The sequence below is a fragment of the Leucoraja erinacea genome, chromosome 9 (assembly GCF_028641065.1).
Source record: "Leucoraja erinacea ecotype New England chromosome 9, Leri_hhj_1, whole genome shotgun sequence".
NCBI lineage: Eukaryota > Metazoa > Chordata > Chondrichthyes > Rajiformes > Rajidae > Leucoraja > Leucoraja erinaceus.
In genome coordinates, this window is record NC_073385.1 from 41,612,377 (window position 1) to 41,635,386 (window position 23,010).

Sequence of the window (23,010 nt, forward strand, 5' to 3'; positions counted from 1 at the left end):
TCATAATCCAAATGCTGTATATAATTTAGAGAAAATGTATTATTAATTGAATTCTCTCTCCCCTTCTTTCTCTCTCTCTCTCTCTCTCTCTCCTTTCTCTGCCTGTATCTCTCTCTCTCTGTCCATATTTCTCACGCTCTCTATTTCTCTAACCTTTTTACACAAAGGGCGTTAGGTTTATGGAATGAGCTGTCAGAGGAGGCAGGTACAACAATTAAAAAACATTTGGACAGGTACATGGATAAAATAGGTTTAGAGGGATATGGGCAAAACACAGGCTGGTGGGGCTAGTATAGATGGGGCATGTTGGTTGGTGTGGGCAAGTTGGGCCAAATGGGCCTGTTTCCATGCTATATGACTATGATTCTCTCCCTCTGCCTCTCCCTCTGCCTCACTCTCTCTCTCCTTCTCTCTCCTTCTCTGTCCTTCTCTCTCCTTCTCTGTCTGTCTCTCTCTCTCTCTCTCTCTCTCTCTCTCTCTCTCTCTCTCTCTCTCTGTCTCTCTCTGTCTCTCTCTCTCTCTCTCTCTCTCTCTCTCTCTCTCTCTCTCTCTCTCTCTCTCTCTCTCTGTCTCTCTCTCTCTCTCTCTCTCTCTCTCTCTCTCTCTCTCTCTCTCTCTCTCTCTCTCTCTGTCTCTCTCTCTCTCTCTCTCTCTCTCTCTCTCTCTCTCTGTCTCTCTCTCTCTCTCTCTCTCTCTCTCTCTCTCTCTCTCTCTCTCTCTCTGTCTCTCTCTCTCTCTCTCTCTCTCTCTCTCTCTCTCTCTCTCTCTCTCTCTCTCTCTCTCTCTCTCTCTGTCTCTCTCTCTCTCTCTGTCTCTCTCTCTCTCTCTCTCTCTCTCTCTCTCTCTCTCTCTCTCTCTCTCTCTCTCTCTCTCTCTCTCTCTCTCTCTCTCTCTCTCTCTCTCTCTCTCTCTCTCTCTCTCTCTCTCTCTCTCTCTCTCTCTGTCTCTCTCTCTCTCTCTCTCTCTCTCTGGCTCTCTCTCTCTCTCTCTCTCTCTCTGTCTCTCTCTCTGTCTCTCTCTCTCTCTCTCTCTCTCTCTCTCTCTCTCTCTCTGTGTCTCTCTCTCTCTCTCTCTCTCTCTGTGTCTCTCTCTCTCTCTCTCTGTCTCTCTCTCTCTCTCTCTCTCTCTCTCTCTCTCTCTCTCTCTCTCTCTCTCTCTCTCTCTGTCTGTCTCTGTCTCTCTCTCTTCCTCTCTCTCTCTCTCTCTCTCTCTCTCTCTCTCTCTCTCTCTCTCTCTCTCTCTCTCTCTCTCTCTCTCTCTCTCTCTCTCTCTCTCTCTCTCTCTCTCTCTCCCTCTCTCTCTCTCTCTCTGTATCTGTATCCCTTTGTATCTCTTTCTCTGTATCTCCTTCTCTGTATCTCCATCTCCAAAGGAGGAGTACTGCAATTTTAAGTTTGTTTTCATATTAGGTAAAGCAGCTAAGGAAGCGGAAGCCAACCTAAGGAGGCAGAGGCGCCTAGTGCGTTCCCAGGTTCTGAAGTATATGGTCCCAGGAGCACGTGTAGTGAGAGGCATTGATTGGAAATGGAGAGATCAGGATGGCAATCCACCAGGCGAGGGCACTATCACAGGAGAACTGCATAATGGTAAACTAGTAAGATTTGTTTCTATCCTTGCAGCACTGAATGTGGTGTTAAAAAGGAGTGCTAACTCGTGTACAGCGAATGCAAATTTAAAAACATGGCTTCACCATTTTTGGAGTTATTGTTGTTTGAATAAAGCAAGAACAGGTTGATGTAAAATGTAAATCCAGTGCTCTTGGTCTGACTTGTATCTACTCTAACATGAGATTTCATGATCTTGCTCTTTTGTAATTAAATTGATATTACTTGTTGCAATATTCATTCCCACCTGAATTATTAATAGCTTTATTAATATGCAATTATAACATTTGCGATATACATGAAAAGTGTCATAAATGTCATGCATTATATAGAAGAAAAATTGTGCTGCCTTTTTGACTGATTTCATTTTGATCGATTAATTGAATACAAACTAAATATTTAGATGCAACTTTAATTAATGTATGCCTCAAATCACAATACAAGCCTGCTGAAAACAAATTATCTGTGTTCATTAACATCTGGGATCATTAACATTAAGAAACCAGAACAGAAATTGTGGTTATAATGGGCAGGTTATGTAGCATTTCATTTGATGGTCAATTAATTTTGAATTGAAACGTCCCTCCCCACAGATGCTACATTACCTGCAGAATATTTCCAATATTTTCTATTTTATTACAGTTTTTTTTTTAATGTCTAGAGTTCATTTCTTTTAGCCTACTGGTATTAGGTTATTACTCAAGATAAACACACAGTGCTGGAGTAACTGAGCAGGTCAGGCAGTATTTCTGTACAAAAGGAATAGGTGATGTCCCTCTGAGTTACTCCAGCATTTTGTATCTTTCTCCAGTATAAACCAGCAACTGCAGTTCCTTCCTATGCATTAAGTTATTACTCTTTCATTCTCCACTTTATACGGACCCTGTCAACTGGCTTGTTGAAAAGCAAGTATCAAAACTAATAAACCCATTTGGCTAGTTTATTTATTAGAGGCTTTCTGACTGCATTTTTTTGGGGGTTGTCATTTGATGCCAAGATTTCCAGTGTCATAGATCTGTTTTGTTCAGCTTCGTGACTTTTTGGAATTAATAGGCTGGTTTTGGGTAATTGAATTTGTTGCTGAGAGAGAAAGAAAATATTTAGGATGATAAAAGTTTCCATTTTGGTTAATAAAGTGGGGTGAATTGCAGGAGCAATGAGGAAGATGTGCATAAACCATAACTGGAATACAACCACGTTTTCAAGAAGTGTTTAAGTTTCAGAGACACCAGTTATAATTTTAATTTGCTTATGTTGTCATTGGGGAAAGGGTTTTGTCAGAAATTTCTCGTCTTTTCAGACAGTTGGGGCTCTTGGCCAGAGTTGGGGTTCTTGGCCAACATTAAAACGTGCTATTTATGCCAGTCAGGATAAATCTATCGGATGGGTAATGATTGACCAACTTCATTGAATTTTTTGGCTAAATGGTAGGGTGTACCTTCAAAATGAACAACAAAGACGTGAATTGAGATTTTTCCATGGAATTGTTTGGAAAATCACGCATGTACATCATTATTCGGGCTAACACAGCAAGTGATATGAGAAAGGGGATTAGGTTGGTCTCTGCTTGCATTTCTGTGATTCTGAATGTAAAACATGTTGATACCAGGGAGCAGGACATCTCCATGTGCATGCAAGCATCAAACACAAGAACACACACAGTTCAGGTATAGTATGAAGATGCCTCAGTTCTTTCTCAGCATTGTACTTTGGCCCCAGGCCAAATAAGTCATTCTGCAATCTATCTCAAAGGAACGCTAAATGCTACTGAATTAGGTTCAGTTCAATGTTTCAGCCTGATGTCCAATAGAAACGGAATGAAGGCTACTTAAACCTATTCCACAGCCAACAGAAAACAGTTTTAATTTGTACTTGTTGAGTTGAAACTAACAGACATGCGCTAGTTACCAGGTGCGATGCTACCATTTGGATGTGTGTTAAATTATTGTCTCAAAACATAACAGTTCTTTAAGAATTACTTTATTTAACTAAGTTATAATTCAACAGTGTAACTGTTTAACGGTGCATCAAGATTCATTGTATGCATAAAGTTAGATTTTCTGCCGGGTACTACACTTTTCTATGTTGCTTTTGGCTTGGCATTTGCAAAACATTTCTTTATCTCTCTGTTCCTCAATTTTCCTCCTCATGTTACATCACTGGGACCAGACTGCAGTTTTATTATAAATTCCAATATGTACATTAAACTGCAGTGACATCTGTAATCTGATAAACTGTAAATCATAGTTGCGTAAAATGCACAGAACATTTTGTGCTTAATGAGGCTACTTGTTGAATATAATGATATGCCCTTGGCAAGAAATCTTCATGTAATTGATCTCAACTTCATACATTGGAGAGTAAGTGTGGTTTACTATTAAACATAGTTATTCTATTTAAAATGATGTGGCTATTTTAAATGAAGTAATGGTAAACTACTCTCTATGTATGTAATAGTCTGGTTCCACTGGGTGAAGCTGCTGTCCATATTGCTGCTGTCTGCTTTCTGCTGGGTCTGATAAACTCCTGTCCCTTTCCAGGCTGGATTGATGTCACCTGGGATGCTGGTGGCTCTAACTCTTACCGTATGGGCGCAGAAGGAAAGTTTGACCTCAAGCTTGCACCAGGGTACGACCCTGATTCAGCGCCATCACCCAAACCTGTTTCATCCACTGTTTCAGGCACCGCGCAGGCATGGAGCAGCTTGGTGAAAAACAACTGCCCAGACAAGATGGTGGCCACTGCACCGGGCTCCTCCAGTCGAAAAGGAAGCAGCAGTTCTGTGTGTAGCGTGGCTAGTAGCAGCGATATAAGCTTGAGTTCATCTAAAATGGATCGCAGATCTGAAAGCTTATTGGAACAGACTACAGGGACTGGTACAGACAGTCATGAACCCATTGTTGTCCTTTCTGCTGATATTTTGCCCCAGGGTGGAGCAGGATCGACATCGAGTGCCAGTACCAGCACCTTGACTGCAGACACAGCGAGTGAAAATGCAGACAGGAAGTCTGGGCCCGAGGCTTCGATGCGTAACTCTGGAGAATCGGGAGCAATATCAATGGGTATTGTTAGTGTGAGCTCCCCCGATGTGAGTTTGGTAGCCGAGTCGTCAAACAAAGAAGCAGCATCGCAACGGCCTCTGAGCTCTTCAGCCAGTAATAGACTTTCAGTGAGCTCCCTGCTGGCTGCTGGAGCGCCCATGAGCTCAAGTGCCAGTGTACCTAATCTATCCTCGCGGGAAGCCTCCAGCCTTATGGAGTCCTTTGTACGGCGGGTTGCAAACATTGCACGCACCAATGCCACCAACAACATGAATTTAAGCCGCAGTAGCAGTGATAACAACACTAACACCTTGGGACGAAACGTAATGAGTACTGCAAGTAAGTCATTTATTTTTCTATTTTTGCATTGACGTAGAATTTAATATGCTGCAAAAAAATGCATTGAGAAACTGCTAATTTTTCAATGTTTTCTACCATGAGGAATTTTCACAGTTAAGATTTTGTTTCATTGATACACAGTTTTATGCCAACGTCCTTCCTAACCTGTTAGCATCATCTCATTGAGAGTTTGGGTTTAAGTTTTGAGAACTCCCGACCTTGGAAACTGATTTCTTAACTGAATCCATGGGCAGCATAGTTGTGCGATTTATTGAATGCATCACAGCTTTAGTGATATATACACCCATCGAAAAGTTTTTAAATGCCACTTACAACCACCTTCAACCACCAACCCCAGTAGTGTGTTCCAGGCAGTCGCCACCCTCTGTGTTTTAAAGAGAATAATCCTGCAGATCTCCTTTAATCTTTGCCCCTCTCATCTGAAGGTTATGCCCTCCAGTATTTTATTTTTTTCATCCTGGGAATTTGATCGTCTACCCTATCTATGCCCCTCATAATTTTATATGCTTTTATTGTCTCCCCACAACCTTTGGCATTCTAGAGAAAACAATCCAAGTCTCTCCAACCTCTCCCTTTAGCTAATACACCCTAATCCTGAGAGCATTCTGGTAAACCTTCTTTGCACCCCTTTCAAATCCTCCGCATCCTTCCTGTATTGAGGCGACCGGAATTGCACACAATACTCCAAATGCAGCCTCACCAAAGTCCTATAAAGCTGCTTGTTGGTTGTGTTATTAACCACTTTAAGTAGCCCTGTGTATATAGATCGATGGTAGAATCTTGAGGAGGGGAAACGCCATAAAGGAATGTGGGGAGAGTAAAGAGGGATTTAGTGTAGGATTAGTGAAAACAAGAGCTCAGTGATGATTGGTGAAGACTTGAACTGCAGGTCCTGTTTCTGTACTGTAGAAAGTTATCATCCCGTTATCTACTTTCTTCCTTGAACATTCCTGTTTAAAAAGCCACTAAAATAATTTTAATGAGATGTGCTAGCAACTAGAAATGACTGTAGTTCACTTTCACCGTGCTTCCCTTTGCAATTACACCGCCTTTTTTGAGATTACTTTTTAATATCCAGCAATAGTATTAACAATACTCCATGCATCAGGTAAGTAAAATTGTAAATAATTAGGTTAAAAGCACTGAATACTCATTTTATGGTTTTGCTTATTTTTTACGTATCGGCTAATCCTTGATTTGTTAGATGGCATGAACTTCAAGCACAAAGGGACACATAGTGCTGGAGTAAGTCAGCAGCTTTTCTGGAGAACATGAATAGGTGATGTTTCGGGTCGGGACCCTTCAGACAATTTACTTTCATCTTGATTTCCAATACTTTGCAAACATATATTAGAGTTTTGTTAATACTGATTTGTTTTTATATAGCTGTTGATTTTCATGGATAGGAATTTTGTATTTTTGTGAGATGCCAATGATCCAGTATTTTACTTCCTGAATGTTACAGCATCTCCTCTTATGGGTGCCCAAAGTTTCCCAAATCTTACAACTACCGGTACCACATCGACTGTCACCATGTCTACTTCCAGCGTCACCAGCAGCAACAATGTAGCCACAGCAACCACAGGTTTGACTGTTGGTCAATCACTCAGTAATACTTTGACAACCAGCCTGACATCCACTTCCAGCGAAAGTGATACTGGTCAAGAGGCAGAATTTTCTTTATATGGTGAGTTATTTTCTGATTGAGAGAATGATTGTTATATTTCAGTGTTCATTTTGTTGAACATGATCTGTATATAATCAAATTTATTTTCAATCTTTCCATTTGTGCAGGCATTATCATGAAATAATCTATCATTAATCGTGTTCATTGATATGATTGTTCCATTAGTACTAATATATCAGCACATGAAGCACGCAGACCTGGTCACCTTCCCTGCATGCAGCCACTGTATTGGGGGGTCCACCTGTGGGGAATAAAAGCTGGTCACTCCACTAGATCACCCTCCCTTGACCACAGTATCCTTGTAGCTGACAAAGCATACGCTTAAGATACAACTCCATTGGCCATTATGGTTCTAATTACATCTTCTTCCCCTTTGATCCAACACTGCTTTGAAATTCCTCATCCTCCTGTCCAAGACTTTAAACTCTTTCTTCATGTCAGAATGGTATCAGTGTGGTCCCACTGAACAATATGTCAAACGTGAAAGTAAACTGCAATTTCTCCCTTTGGTCAAATTTGGATGTCTTATTTGTCATTTTGATAGCATCGTGAATGCTATTTTTCCATGTGTCCCTTCACACGCCCACCATCTCATAAGTTTATCTGCCAACTTTGACAGTGTATAGAGAGAATTGAGTTTTTATAACTCAGTAAATCAGATGATTCATAAAGCTGTACCAATTTGACTCGTGTTTATAGCTTGAAGTTAAAAATATTTAGTTCTCCACAATCTTAACCTAAATTATTCAGCAATTGTCATGTGAATATGTTTCATATTTATTGGGGATATTGATTTTGTTTTCTACATAAGATTAATTTTGGACTGATTGTAGACTATTACAAACCAATGATTTTTATGATGTGGTATAGATTTTCTGGACAGCTGCCGAGCTAGTACTTTACTAGCAGAACTGGAAGATGATGAAGATTTGCCTGAACCAGATGAGGAAGATGATGAAAATGAGGATGACAATCAAGAAGATCAAGAATATGAAGAAGTAATGGTATGTTTTGCAGATGATATTTAAATTGAGTGTCTTTTATTTCTTGCAGTGTGTTCATATTAAGACCAAAAATATTTTTTAACTAATTGAAATCATAATGCTGGTTATTGCCTTTGCTTGATGTCTTGTATTCTATTAAGTTTAGAGTTTATTGTGCTTTTAAGAATAAAATCACCTTGATTTTATCCCTGGAATGCAGGAAGAAGAGGAATATGAAACTAAAGGAGGGCGGCGTAGAACATGGGATGATGATTTTGTTCTAAAAAGGCAGTTCTCTGCCTTAGTACCTGCTTTCGATCCACGCCCTGGCCGTACAAATGTACAGCAAACAACTGACCTGGAGATCCCACCCCCAGGTACATTTATTCACCAAATAAAAATAAACTGGTGGAATTTGAAGATCTTTCATTTGTGTTAATGATGCATTCTCCCATATGTCAAACCAATTGAGACTTATTTTGAAGAAGATAGACACAAAATGTTAGAGTAACTCAGCGGGACAGGCAGCATCTCAGGAACGAAGGAATGGGTGGCGTTTCGGATCGAGGTCCTTCTTCACCCTGAGTGGCTTTGATCTGTCTTTTTGCATATCTTTCATTAATTTGTTTTACGTATCTTTTCATCTCTCGGTTCCTCTCCCCTGACTCTCACTCTGAAGAAGGGTCTCGACCTGTGACCGCGTGGGTTTCCTCCGGGTGCTCTGCTTTCCTCCCACATCTCAGAGATGTGCATGTTTTCGGGTTAATCGGCCTCGAGTTTGTACAGGATTGGCTAGGAACTGGTGTGAATGGGTGATCTATGGTCAGCGTGAGAGTGGGCTAAAGGGCTTGTTTCCATGCTGTGTCTCCAAAACTAAACATAATGAGACATGAAATGTTGCTATAAAGACAAAGATGACAATTTGGTTTTGCTGCAATATTTTTCTCAAAGCAAGCAGTGTATTGATTTTGCATAATCATTCTGGATGTGTCTTTCACCAAAAACGTAGGGAATTAAATTTGATTTTTTTTAAACATATAGGAACTCCACGATCTGAGCTTCTGGAGGAAGTGGAGTGTGCACCATCGCCACGATTGGCACTCACTCTTAAGGTAGCAGGGTTGGGAACCTCTCGTGAAGTGGAGTTGCCACTCTCAAACTACAGAGCAACCATTTTCTGTTATGTACAGAAACTTTTGCAGTTCTCCTGCAATGGAAATATAAAATCCGATAAACTTAGGCGCATTTGGGAACCAACGTACACGTAAGTGAATGTGTTATGATGTTTTATTTCTCAAACTTGTTTCATTGGAAGTCCTAAAATGATTAATTATGAGTTATCTAAAATGTGTTATTTGCTCTTGAATTTTATATTCAAAATTCTTGCTACCATTTTAGAATTGTTTTAGGAGAAAGCAATAATTGATCTCTAAAAGAGTTTGATGGCAGTACAGTCAGTGCAAGCAAGGCCTATATGTAAACCTGCAGGTGGGTTCTTTGGGGTGCTCTTTGCAGCCCTATGCTTATTAAATTCTAATCACTTTTCGAGTAGTGTTTGAGTGTGAAATGAATAATGGTGGTTTCCACAAGTTTGGCTTGGTGTGTTAGTTTTCCTAAACTTCTCAGTTGGACATGAATATCTTGCTGTATTTTGTTATTAAGTCAACTATGAAAATTTCATAAATTGTTCATCTCTTTAATTAAAAAAAATGGATAGATTGAATAAACAAGCTTTGTTTCCTTTGCAACAGCAGAGATTGAGGGAAGATCTGATTGCAAGAAGGGCATGGATGAAGTACAGGCCATCCCTGAGTTACCACTCCTGGTTTATGGGCATCATATATATTAACGAGCTCCCACAATATTATGGATATTAAAAAATCCAATGTACATAATACATTCATTCTTACTAGACCAAGGGGGACCTGTTGGGTCCCGTCCCCTCAACGCGCGGTTGCAGGGGAGGGCCCTCCGGCCACACACACACGCATGCACGCACGAATAGGGATGTATGATTTTGTGTTGTTAAATATGGATTTTAAATACGGAGTTCAGTTCAGTCTCACGAAGGGTCTCGACCAGAAACGTCACCCATTCCTTCTCTCCAGAGTCGCTGCCTGTCCCGCTCCAGGTTTAAACAGAGCGCTGTTAGTTTATCACGTGGGAATTTAAATGAAGAACCTGTCGGCTACAGCGCTACGGGTTCTAAAAATAGCTCTACCAGCTGGAGCGCTATGGGCTTTACAGATATGCGCTATGGGTCACAGACTGTTCAGGAAAATTCTCATATAACAATGAGTCTTTGCAATTCTCTTTCTCAGTGGTAGTTGAGTCTTTGATTATTTTTCAGGCAGTGGTAGAATTATGGATAAGCCTAGTGGTGAAAGGTTACCAATGGGATTGCAGTTGCATTGGGATTGACCTTGATTTTACAGAATGGTGGGTGGGCTCAAGGGGGAGAGAGGGAAGGGTGGGGAGAGGGAGGGGTGGAGAGAGGGAGGAAGGGAATAAGAGAGGGAGGGAGAAAAAAAAGGAGGGAGGAAGAGAGGGAGGGTGGGAGGGAAAGGGGGAGAGAGAGAGAGAAGAAGGAGGGAGAGAGAGGGAGGCTTCCAAAATGCCTTCGACATCATCATCTGGTGCTAAAAGCAGGAAGCATCTATTCAAACAGCAGCATACAAAGAGATGGCAATGAATGCACTGTCAAGTAAGGTGCGTAGAAGACATGCCAATTGGTAACAAAGTTATGCATTCTTGTACTCTTACATGGGTATGACTGCATATTAAAAAAAGTTTAAAAAAAAAATCAGCAAAATGGCACTATAAAAATACTGATTTCCTCAGCAAAATACTGATTTTCAGGTACTAGAATACTGATATGCTTTGACAAAATTTGGCAGCTCTGCCCTTAAATAAGAAGGATCTTTTTTACTTGGCGGAGGGTCAGAACCCAGTGTGTACGGCTTTAAATGGATAGAAAGATCAGAGATAGATAAATTATAACCTGAGTGTGGTAAGGATCTGGCTCTCTAATGATGAATTGATTGAGGCAGAAGCCCTCATGTTTTAAAGTTGTTACGTAGGTGTATATTTGAAGAGTTGTGGTTGGCAGATACCGAGTTCATGGTGAAAGATGGCATTTGACCGAGTAGATCTCTTATACATACATAATGGTGAAAATAACCTCTTACTATCTTTTTGTGTTTGTAACACTATGATGAATGATTGTGTGATTATTTCCAGGATTATGTACAGAGAGATGAAAGATTCTGATAAAGAGAGAGTGGAAAGTGGAAAGATGGTAAGTTGTGTTTCTATTCGTGTTCCACTATTGTCAGTAGATTTTGTTTTGCTGCAAAGAATAACAGGCTAAACTAAGATGTGTTTACTGTTTTAAACTGATTAACTAACATAATTCTGACAAAACTGAAAAGCATGAATAAAAATTTCATATGTGTAATGCATGTACAACCTGTAAGACTTTACAATCAGGAAAGACCAACCTATGGTTCTTCCTGTTGTAGGGCTGCTGGTCTGTAGAGCATGTGGAACAATACCTTGGCACTGATGAATTACCAAAGAATGACTTGATAACCTACCTGCAGAAGAATGCAGACTCAGCTTTCCTGCGGCACTGGAAATTAACCGGCACTAATAAAAGTATTAGGAAAAACAGAAATTGTTCTCAGCTCATAGCTGCATACAAGGTATATTACTGTGCAACATGTTTCTTCTGGATAATGTGTGTCTGCATCTGTATAAGCAAAAACAATGCTTGCTTTATAAAAGTAAATGCTTGAAATGAGCTTAATGTAAGTTTGCACCTAAATGCATTCATAGTAGAAATATTCTATTTTTACACCTTCATATGTGTATATATACATTTTAATATTTCTACGCCTTCATATGTGTGTGTGTATATATATATATATATATACATTTTACGTGGTTGCGATTTTTAACAGAAAATACATACAGATGATAATTTTAATGGGTTAATAGGTGTTTCTGTTTAAATGACCTTTTTACAGGAATTTTGTGAGCATGGAACAAAATCTTCTGGATTAAGCCATGGGTCTATATCATCTTTGCACAGTTGCGAGATTCTTAGTGGAACACGGGAACAGCCGCAAGCAAAAGCTGGAAGTGGGCAGAATGCTTGTGGTATGGAAGATGTTCTACAATTACTTCGAATTCTCTACATTGTCGCCAGTGACCCATACTCTACATGGAGAAGTCAGGAAGGTTAGACTAATTTTTCTCACTAGACAACAAAAGATGATTACATTAAAATAGGGGATGTTTTTGCAAACTTTAATGTGGACAATGTTTTTGTTCCCCGATAGAAGGTGATGGTCAACTTGAGTTCAATGTTTCAGCAGAGGAATTCACAAGCAAAAAAGTTACCACAAAAATCTTGCAGCAAATTGAGGTAATGTTAAATTAAAACAATGTACACTTCAAGCACATTTTCACTCCAATATTATTTAATACTGAAGCAATACAATTATGCATATTTGTGTTTAGTTTGTTTGGCAAATATTGAAAAGATAATTTTGCAATTTTTAAGATTTTTGTTGGGGTTTTTTTTAACTTGTTTTATCATTTTAAGGCATTATAAGCCTTTTCCGTGTTAGCACTGTCTGTATGTGTAGCCTTTGTTTCCTTTATCTAGTGTAAAATTGTTTTGCATTGTTATATGAATTTATTTGTAAGGGAAATGAGATTGATTTTTTTGGGGTGGCATTTAAACTTATAAGTTGCTTATTCATTTATTCTACTTCTGCTGTTTGTTATTACAGGAACCTCTGGCTTTGGCTAGTAGTGCATTGCCAGACTGGTGTGAGCAGCTGACCAGCAAGTGCCCATTCTTAATCCCCTTTGAAACCAGACAACTATACTTCACATGCACAGCATTTGGTGCATCAAGGTATAATTTTCAATCTTGACTACGGGTGCTGTCTGTATGGAGTTTGTACGTTCTCCCTGTGACCACATGGTTTTTCTCTGGGTATTCCGGTTTCCTCCCACAATCCAAAGACGTACAGGATTGTAGGTTAATTGGCTTTGATAAAAAAGAATTGTAAATTGTCCTTGGGGTGTATGATAGTGCTAGTGCACGAGGCTGTATCTAAAGTCTAGTCAATAGCAAAGATGACAATGCTTAAAATGTTGCTGCATAAGCCTGTTGTTTGTTTTTTCTGTTTCTCTTAACTCTCACCTCTGCTTTGCTGAAGATAGTTATTTGCAACCTTTGCTTGATATCTGTATTTCCATACTCCCACTTGTTTTAGAGCAATAGTCTGGCTACAGAATAGGCGCGAGGCCACCATGGAACGAACCCGGACAACCACTGCAGTGAGACGTGATGACCCCGGAGAGTTTAGAGTTGGAAGATTAAAACATGAGCGGGTTAAGGTTCCTCGAGGTGATACATTAATGGAATGGGCAGAGAATGTCATGCAAATTCATGCTGACAGGAAATCGGTTCTGGAGGTAAGTGATGGAAAAAAAACATGGTTATAATTTCAGTTGGAATAATATCTGGATTATTACATTCAAGAGAAAATTTTAAATGAGCAGATATATAATTCTTGAAATTGCCAAAGGCGAACAATTTAGACTGTGGCCAACTACGACGTTAACTCGACGACAGCACAGTGACTAGGCACGTAGAGTTGCTGCCTTACAGCATCAGAGACCTAGATTCGATCCTGACCACGGGTGCTGCCTATGGAGTTTGTCCGTTCCTCCTGTGATCGCATAGGTTTTTTCTGGGTGCTCCTGTTTCCTGCCACATGCCAAAGACATGCAGGTTTCTAGGGCTTCTGTAAATTGTCCCTAGCATGTAGGATAGAACTAGTGTATGAAGTGATCGCTGGTCATCGTGGACTCGGTGTCTCTAAGGGCCTGTTTCCACGGTGTATCTCCAAACTGATCTCAATATTTGCCCTTGATATTACTGATGTAGGCTGGAGTAACACAGCAATTAGATGAAGTATTGGAAAGAGATTGAGAACCTTGTGTCAGGATAGCAATTTAGCTCAAACAGGAGTGAACAAAATATCTGTACTCATCATTGTAGTTGCTGTAGAGATGGTCAACAACTTCAAATTCCTATTACAGGAACCTAATGTAGTGGCAGATTTTTATATTGTTCAAGAGATTACTCGCTCTAGCCTAAAATAGACTACATGATTAAGGAGAATGTCGTAATACGCATGTGAGCTCTCCGTGAGACCTTCAGAGCTTCTTCACAGATAAATCTTCATAACACAATCTTTTGATTAATAGATTATTTATTGTTGAAGAAAAACAATAAGGTATACATCCGACCTTCTTCCGACTCGCACACTATAATCTTCGTCAAACTCCAGCATATCGCTTTAAACGTTAGAAAAACTCCTTGTGTCTCCGTTACACTTCACATGGTCGAAGGGTATGCCTTCCTCATGTAAGTCCAAAACTAAGCTTCTGTGCAAGAAACGTAGCTCCAAACACGCCCTAGAATACATCATAAATCCCACCCACATAATAACGAGCAGTCTAAAATTTAAAGACACATGCCATAATTAATAACACTAATTAATGACACACAAAATAAACCAAATGGCCACGACACCTAACGTGGGCCCCTCACACTAATGCAGTGATCAAAAAAGTGTATCAGTATATTTATTTTCTTAGGCATTTGAAATTATTTAGCATGTCTATGAGGATTCTCTTGAACTGCTATAGGTGTGCTAGAGGAAAGTATTCTGACAGGATGCATCTCAGCCCGGTCGATATAGCAAGTATTCTGCTCTTGACCATACAAACTTGCAGAGAATGGTGAACACAGCCCAGTTCATCACAAGCTCGTAATTTCCTTCCATTCAACCATCTTCATGGTGCGTGCATCAAGGTGGCTGGAAGTATCAAGGATTCCTACCACGTTGGGAATTCCATTTTCTCTCTCCCATCTTCTGGGAGAAGGTGGAGGAGCTTGGAAACTGATGTCCAGACTTAACTGCGGCTTCCTCACTGCAGTGAGAATCTGGAACAAGTCGGCTCTTTCACACTCCCTTCTCAGAGGTGCTGCCATGCACTTTTACTCTTAACATTCCTCATTTGGTTATTCTGTTATTGTACTTCAATATTTTTTGCTTTGCTTTGGGTTGCACTACAGTCTTCTACCATTTTGCTGATTTGTACTTTATCATTATTGTAGGTATACTGTTTACTCTGGGAGCTTCATGTCAACAAGGAATTTCATTACACCCTTGTACATATGACAATAAACTAATCGAATTGTATGTAACCTAAAAGATTCAGTCTTTCACGCTCATAATTCATGGTTTCTGCTGACTTTGCAGACCTTGGCCGTTTTTGGCCTCCCTGCTCGTGCAAGTGTACTGTTATCTCCTTCCAGATTTTTTTCAGGAGAGATTTGGCAGAAACTGCTTGTAATTAAATAAAACGTTTACAATATTTTTTTTGTCCTGTATATCTTGGTATATTTACTATTTCTGATTAATATTAACGACTGCTCTACATGTTGTCAATCTGATATTTTTCCACTGATCTACCTGTTACGTGTTTTTAGGTTGAATTTTTAGGTGAAGAAGGGACTGGTCTTGGTCCCACTTTAGAGTTTTATGCACTCGTAGCAGCAGAGTTTCAAAAGAAAGAACTTGGAATTTGGCTGTGCGATGATGATTTTCCCGATGACGAGTCACGACAGGTAATTAATTTTAAATAGAAAAGAACGGCCATGCAGCAGTGATGATTTTTATCATAGATTTATTCAGCATGGAGAAATGGCACTTTCTTGCCCACACCGACTAACCTGTCTCATCTGCATCATCCCACCTGCCTGTATTTGGCCCATATCCTTCTAAACCTACCCTATCCACGTACCTGTCTAAATGTTTCTTAAACTTTGTGATAACACTTGCGTTAACTCTCTCCTCTAGCAACTTGTTCCATACACCCACCACCCTTTGTATAAAATACCTCAGGTTCCTCTTTAATCCTCCCCCCTCATCTTAAATCCATGTCCTTTGGTTCTCATTTCCCCTGTTCTGGGCAAGATATTATTTGCGCCTAACTGATCTATTCCCCTTATGATTTTGTACACCTCTATAAGATCGCCTCTCATGCTCCTGTGCTCCAAGGAATAAAGTCCTAGCCTGCTCAACCTCTCCCAATAGCTCAGACCCTTGAGTCCTGGCAACATCCTGTTACATCTTCTCTGCACCCTTTCCAGCTGATCAACGTCTTATCTATAATACGGTGCCCAGAATGAACACAATACTCATGAATGCATTGTTTTTATGAGGCAAAGAGTTAAAAGTAAAATTTTTATCTAACTTTGTTTTACATGTAACTTTTCTTATTTGAAATAGGTCGATTTGGGAGGAGGACTTAAGCCGCCAGGATACTATGTACAGCGATCCTGTGGTCTTTTTTCTGCAGCATTCCCACAGGACAGTGAAGAAATGGACAGAATAACCAAACTTTTCCATTTCCTTGGAATTTTCTTAGCCAAATGTGTTCAGGACAACAGATTGGTGGACATTCCGATTTCTAAGCCTTTCTTTAAACTCATGTGTATGGGAGATATCAAAAGCAATATGAGTAAACTGTTACATGAATACGGTACCCGGGTAGATGGTGAATTACGTTATACTGAAAGCCTATCTGAAGCTTCAACAGAGGAGGGTCACGATTCTATATCTGTTGGAAGTTTTGATGAGGACTCCAAATCAGAATTTATTCTTGATCCCCCCAAACCCAAGCCTCCTGGATGGTTCCATGGAATCTTAACCTGGGACGATTTTGAATTAGTCAATCCACATAGAGCTAGGTTCTTGAAGGAAATAAAAGAGCTTTCTGTGAAAAGACGGCAAATACTTAGTAACAGGGCGCTTTCAGAAGATGAGAAAAACACACAGCTCCAAGAGCTTACACTGAAGAATCGATCGGGATCAGGACCACCGCTTGGTATAGAGGATTTGGGGTATGGATTTTGTTATCATATAATAACCATGAGGTTATTATCTGTACACTTTTTGTTTCACGTTATTATTTTGTAAAGGATGGAGTGATCAAATGATAAAGATGTTTTGGTGTAACTCGTCCATGGTTTTAGTGCAATTGGGATGGCAATGAAGGTACTGGTATGCTCACCCAGCAGGATGCGGGAAGTAGGGGAATCTCTCGGTGTATCTGAGGATTACACTTGTGGGAAGTGGCACAGCAGTTAGTGCTGCCAGAACAGAGCTCCAGACACCAGTGTTCGTGTCTGTCTTTGGGTGCTGTGTTGAAGTTTACACATTCTGTGACTGTGTGTGGGTTTCCGCCCATATCCCACAGACATGTCAGGCAGCATCTCTGGAGAACATGAAAATGTGATTTTTTTTGGGTGAGGGTCTTCTTCAAACTCAGTAAGAGTTCTGAACTGAAACGTCACCTATCCATAATCTCCAAGAAATGCTGCCTGACTTGTTGAGTTACTCGAGCACTTTGTGTCTTTTTATTCCCCATAAGTTATGTCTGATTAGGATCATAATTCATTCTTCTGAAAAGTTAGGTCTGTTGACTGCTACCAAAATGAGCTCCTGTTGATTGAATCATGCCAGAAAATTGGTTGCCTTTGCCAATGGCTGCATCTACTCAGTAATGTAGATAAGCAAATGTTTGAGGAAAATCACAAGGATATCAGTGATTCTGAGCATATTGTAAATATTTCTAGCAGTTGCCCTTTAGAAACAAGGTAACAATCTACTTTTAATTGCTGCCCTAAATATATATTTTAAATCTTGCAGGCTGAACTTCCAGTTTTGTCCTTCATCCAAAGTGCATGGATTTACATCTGTTGATCTAAAACCTAATGGGGATGATGAGGTGAGTGGTAAAATTTTCAGAAAGGATTGAGGTTAGATTTTATTTACTACCATGTGGTCTTTACCACACCCCCAGCTCTCCTTTGTATCAGCACCCCTTTGATTCTTCACTGATTTATGCTGTTTATCAAAGTGGTCAGAATGTTACTGTTTGTCTAATTTTTGCTATTACTTCAAGTTCATCAAATGAATATTTTGTTTTAGATGGTAACGATAGACAATGCTGAAGAGTATGTTGAATTGATGTTTGACTTCTGCATGCATACCGGAATACAAAAACAGATGGATGCTTTCAGAGGTATCTTATTTTCTTTGTAAATTTAATGGCCCTGATTTTGCTGTGGAGCAAGATATCTTGCACATGCTCTATTTAATGTTCTAAGTATGTCTCGGCCATAATTTCCTACCTGTTAGCTGACAGAAGTGTAGTAAATGCAATGTGGGAAGACTGCCTTTGTGGATAAAAAGTTTTGTTGCTGTATTAATTGATCCAAATTTGCAACTCATGGTATCTTTATTAATACCCCAGACTTGCTGGCACGTTTTCACATTAATAACCAGAGTGCACTGTTAACACACATACGCTTCATCAGAAAAGTCTTGTATAATATAGTTATGTAATTTAGCGGTAATAGTTTCCTTTTCTTACTTGCTATGAAAATGCCCAGTCGGTTGTCCAATTTGATCAGTCTATTTCAATATAATTTTCTAATTGGAATAATTGAATGCTTCGACTTCCCCGATATGTACTACCCCACATGGTACAAAGATATGAGGATTGTCTTCTGCACTGTTAGTTAACCTCAGCTGGGCGACTATCGTCCTTTGAATTAATGCTACAAGACTGAAAAGAAGGAATCCATGCTGTAGATTTGTTAGAATTCCTGCTCTTGATTCGTTTTAATCCATGCTGTAAAGTGTGCTACATTGGGGAAATAATCTGGCTGGGTCTTGTTGCATTCCAAGGAAAGATGGTTGTTAACGTTGGACTGTGAACATTCGAATATTCGTGAGAAATTATCATTTTGCTAGATGCAGTGAACTTCTGTAATGTAGTTAATAATACTGGGAGAAGTGGCAAAAAACATGCTCTCTGAATGTTACACAAGCTATATGTAGTTTTATGTAAAGGCAGAACTTTGGAGGACAGTAGAAACTCAAGTATTTACATTTTAATAAATGAATGGTGATATATTAGCATTTTGATACAGTGTCTTGTCAACTCTAAGCAAAGCTCTTTTTAAACAAAAACTTTGTCAAAGTTAAATGAGCAGTATAAATTAAAGGATGGAATTAGAAAATATAAACATTTGATGCAACATTTAATAAACATATAGACAGGTACATGGATAGGATAGGTTTGGAGGGATATGAGCTGAACGCGGGCAGGTGAGACTTAGTGTAGATGAGTATGTTGGTCGGCGTGGGTAAATTGGGGCAAAGGGCCCGTTTCCACGCTCTGACTATGACTGAGAATTGTTCTTCCTATCCAGATGGGTTCAACCGTGTCTTTCCTATGGAAAAGCTGAGTTCTTTCAGCCATGAAGAAGTTCAAATGATTCTTTGTGGAAACCAGTCACCATCTTGGGCTTCAGAGGACATCATTAACTATACTGAACCTAAGTTGGGCTACACCCGTGATAGGTATTTATAAACAGTTATGTTCACAAATAATAATTAACAATCAACAATCAGTGGATCTTTTCATTTTAGCACCATTAACTTTTTATTATTGTGAGAAGTATGTTTTATTTGTACTGAGTATATGTGACGGGAGGTACAGAATAACCTGTTCCGAAGGGTAATTTTGGGTGACCTGGATATTTCCTTTTTTTTGTGAATGAATACCCAATCTTTGAACGGCACTACCTTAAAATTGATTGGATCAGTTGGTTTATTGACTATATAATGAAATTTAGATATAAGGAACTGCAGATGCTGGTTTATAGATAAAAACAAAGTGCTGGAGTAACTCTGTGGTCAAGCAGCATCTCTATAGAATATGGACAGGCGACCTTTCCAGTCAAGACCCTTCTTCAGACTGAATATGGTTTTGAGTTGGGGGCAGAGAATGCTGGAAGAGATGCCGACAAATCCTGGTGAATAGGTGGAAAGAGAGGAGGGGCATACGAGGCCAGATTTTGTCCTGCCCCACCTCTCTTCCAGCTTTCTCCCCGCACCCCACCTCAATAAGTCTGAAGACGGGTCTGCACCTAAAACATCATCTATCCACACCTGCATGAAGTTTGTTGAGCACCATGATCTGTTGTTCCCCCAATCACCAATAGGAGAGGCTATGGAGATAAAGGAAATACTTTGCTTATCATTGAAGGTAACTAAAACAGGTTTCAGGAGACCAGTAGTCTTCAGATAGATTTATTAAAGTACAGTTTACATTGTAATTTTTGGCGGTGGTCATGTTTAGTTCCCTTTTGAAGATTCCTACAGCAAATCTCTACCTAAATGTTCCAGGTACTGATGAAATGCACAAAAGATCAAGCCTTCTGACAACCAGTAATTCGATTCTTTACTGTCCCATGACACTATGACTCAGATAGCCGAATACATATGTAAAGGGTTAACCCTTCCGTTTGAATGAGTATGCTATTAATGCTAAAGTATAATGAGCTAACCAAGTACCGGGAATGATTCCACTTAATCGTCCTTGTTTGTTTCCCATGTGTGCAAAATAGTCACTGTTAACCTTTCACTGTTTGCACTTTGGGAGCAACCCTTTGGTTAGGAAACATTTTGAAGATTAATAGACAATGCCAATTGTGATTGATTTTTCAAAAAGTATTAAAGTCCAAAATTGATTTGTTCTTAATAGGCATATTACTTACAATTACTTACAAACAGGCACATTGCAATTTGTTGTTTCCAAAAAAACTATAGATTTGGCTTAAGATAGAATCATAATAAGGCCTGACCACCTGAGTTCCTTCAGCACAGTGTTTTGCTCACGTTTCCAGCATATGTCTCTTTGTCTTCTGTCTCTGCTGTCGGTATAAAATGACTTAAGAAATTAAACATTGGAAGATGCTACCCCATCATCAGAATAGTTGAAGCAAACGGATGCATTTTGACGAGAAAATTCCATCAACATTTGCATGCCATTTCTGGTAACAAAAGTGGTCAAATTAATTGTGAAATGGATGGTTTCATTTGGAAGTGTGAACTATCTGTTGGCAATACAGCCGATGACCCTAACTTGTGGGATTTTCTGTGGAATATACTTTCAAGGGCTGTAGCTAAACATACAAGATGAACAGGAATGACATTTCAGATACGTGTCATGATTGGTTAAACAATGTGACCTGTGAAGCAAATTTAAATATTTCCTTTCCTTCCCTGAAATTTTGCATGTTCAGCAATGAATCTTATGTGGGAATTGAAAAGTAATATATTTGAGAATTCTGTTGCTGCTGCTCTCAATGCATGAGGAATCTGAGACTGCTTTGGAAAACAATCCATAAATATTTCCTCCCTTGAAAATTCCTACAGTGCCTCCATTGGATACCATGGGTCTAAAATGGACTCCCATTTTCAACGACATGTTTATGATTCCAAGATATCTTGAAGACTGTTTTACAAAATGTTGTTCACTTGATTAATAATAGTTGAATTTCTTATTTTTAAGGTTGCAGCATTCTATAGTTTTAAATATTGATAATTACATAATACAATGTATAAATATGTTGCACATGAACCAGAAAATAGACACAAAATGCTGGAGTAACTCAGCGGGTCAGGCAACATCTTTGTAGAAAAATAATTGGTGAAGTTTCGGGTCGGTACCTTTCTTCAGACTGAAAGAAGTGGGGATGGTAGTGGTGGTGAGGGAGGGGGAGGGGTATTGAGGGAAAACAAACTGGAGGCGAGGAATGGCCAGAACAAATAAGGCCTGCAACAGAGGAGCCCATAATGGCCCATCATTGGCTGGGGAAGGTGCAATAACGAGAGGGTTACAAGGGATACAATGCAAACAGTGGAACTGGTAGAATGACTAGGCTGGCAGGTGGAGGGAGGGGTGTGGAGGGAGAGAGGGGAGGGAGTTACATGAAATTAGGGAATTCAACGTTCATACTGCTGGGTTGTAAGCTGCCCAAGCAAATGTTCCCCCAATTTGCATGTGACCTCACTCTGACAGTGGAGGAGGTCCAGGACAGAAAGGTCAGTATGGGAAGGGGAGTTGGAAATGTTTGGCAAATGGGAGATCGCGTAGGCCAAGGCGGACTGAGTGTAAGTGTTACAACAAAATGATCGTAAATGAACCAACTTCAGTGACACTCAAGAGCTCTTTCTTCTTTTCCCCTCAGTCCGGGATTTATCCGATTTGTGAGGGTGCTCTGTGGGATGTCGTCTGATGAAAGGAAAGCATTTTTGCAATTTACTACAGGGTGTTCCACTCTCCCACCAGGTGGACTTGCCAATCTTCACCCACGCCTCACTATTGTACGCAAGGTATGTAATATAGCCTTCAGAGTGTCACCTGAATGAATCGGCAGAAAGCCCGAAATATTTAGGGAAACTTTAGTGGAAATGATTGCATCTGATTTGGCATGGTAAGATGCAAGGTTGCTCCACACAAGAACATCAATTTTAATGGTGCACAAGTGTGTGTATTTGTCTGTAAAATATTCGCCAGGTGCTCATCAAATAGTTTTGGCTTGCCACCATGGATCTTGTTGGATCTATAGAATTTGACATGTAATCTGTCACATCTGTTATCTATCATCATATCCTATATACTTAAAACTCTGATCTTGGATGTGTGTGTGTGTATAATCACATCTGCTCGAAAAAACCGATGCTCTAATGGTAACATTTTTACATATTCCTGTAGAGTTTTATCCCTTGGATTCAGAAATCGGCTTACCTGAAAATTTTGTGCTTTATTCTTTGAGTAAACTATGAAAATGTTCACAAATCTGAAATGTCTTTGAAAATAAATGAGCTAATGACGTCACAATGGATCTGCTCCGTGCTGTTTTTCCATGCGCGGCCGCACGGTTTTCCACGTGCTGCGAGTGACGTCACCTCCCCCCTAGACTCACAGTCCTTTTATCGCCGCACGCTTGCCGTGGGCTCGCCGCATGCACGCTGTGGCCCCACCCGCTCACAGTCGGCCCCGCTCGGCCGGCTGCCCACCCCGCGCTCGGGGTCCTCAAGTCCATGACCGCCTGCGGCCTCCCTCGGGTCAACGTCCGCCCGCCCGTGGCCTCCCTCGAGTCCACGTCCGCCCGCATCCCTCTCCCTGTCTCTGCCCTCTCCCTGTCAAAAACACGCTGCAAATCGGAAACCCCGGCTGCAAAAGACAGGAAACTCCCCTCTCACTGTCTCTGTCCCTGGAGCAACGGAGTATTGCGTTCCGAAACAAGCCCTGCTCCCTATCGACACCCCCCCCCCTGTCACTGGAAAGCCGCTGAACGCTGCAAATCGTTGAAACCC

General features: G+C 40.2%; 1 protein-coding gene across 6 annotated transcripts in view; it reads left to right on the top strand.

Annotated features, from left to right (window-relative positions):
* hectd1 (HECT domain containing 1) overlaps nucleotides 1-23,010 on the top strand; it is an 87,810-nt gene that overhangs the window by 62,549 nt on the left and 2,251 nt on the right. For 2 of the 6 annotated variants that reach the window (XM_055640653.1, XM_055640654.1), the window contains exons 24-41: nucleotides 1,410-1,586; nucleotides 4,145-4,984; nucleotides 6,471-6,692; nucleotides 7,563-7,696; nucleotides 7,896-8,052; nucleotides 8,717-8,939; nucleotides 10,916-10,973; nucleotides 11,197-11,379; nucleotides 11,704-11,917; nucleotides 12,019-12,104; nucleotides 12,475-12,602; nucleotides 12,967-13,168; nucleotides 15,258-15,395; nucleotides 16,060-16,673; nucleotides 17,482-17,560; nucleotides 17,764-17,857; nucleotides 19,053-19,203; nucleotides 21,879-22,023. In XM_055640653.1, the coding sequence (XP_055496628.1) occupies nucleotides 1,410-1,586; nucleotides 4,145-4,984; nucleotides 6,471-6,692; nucleotides 7,563-7,696; nucleotides 7,896-8,052; nucleotides 8,717-8,939; nucleotides 10,916-10,973; nucleotides 11,197-11,379; nucleotides 11,704-11,917; nucleotides 12,019-12,104; nucleotides 12,475-12,602; nucleotides 12,967-13,168; nucleotides 15,258-15,395; nucleotides 16,060-16,673; nucleotides 17,482-17,560; nucleotides 17,764-17,857; nucleotides 19,053-19,203; nucleotides 21,879-22,023 (3,845 nt within the window). The remainder of the gene's footprint in view (nucleotides 1-1,409; nucleotides 1,587-4,144; nucleotides 4,985-6,470; nucleotides 6,693-7,562; nucleotides 7,697-7,895; nucleotides 8,053-8,716; nucleotides 8,940-10,915; nucleotides 10,974-11,196; nucleotides 11,380-11,703; nucleotides 11,918-12,018; nucleotides 12,105-12,474; nucleotides 12,603-12,966; nucleotides 13,169-15,257; nucleotides 15,396-16,059; nucleotides 16,674-17,481; nucleotides 17,561-17,763; nucleotides 17,858-19,052; nucleotides 19,204-21,878; nucleotides 22,024-23,010) is intronic. The other 4 variants (XM_055640655.1, XM_055640657.1, XM_055640658.1 and 1 more) reach the window with 2 other exon arrangements.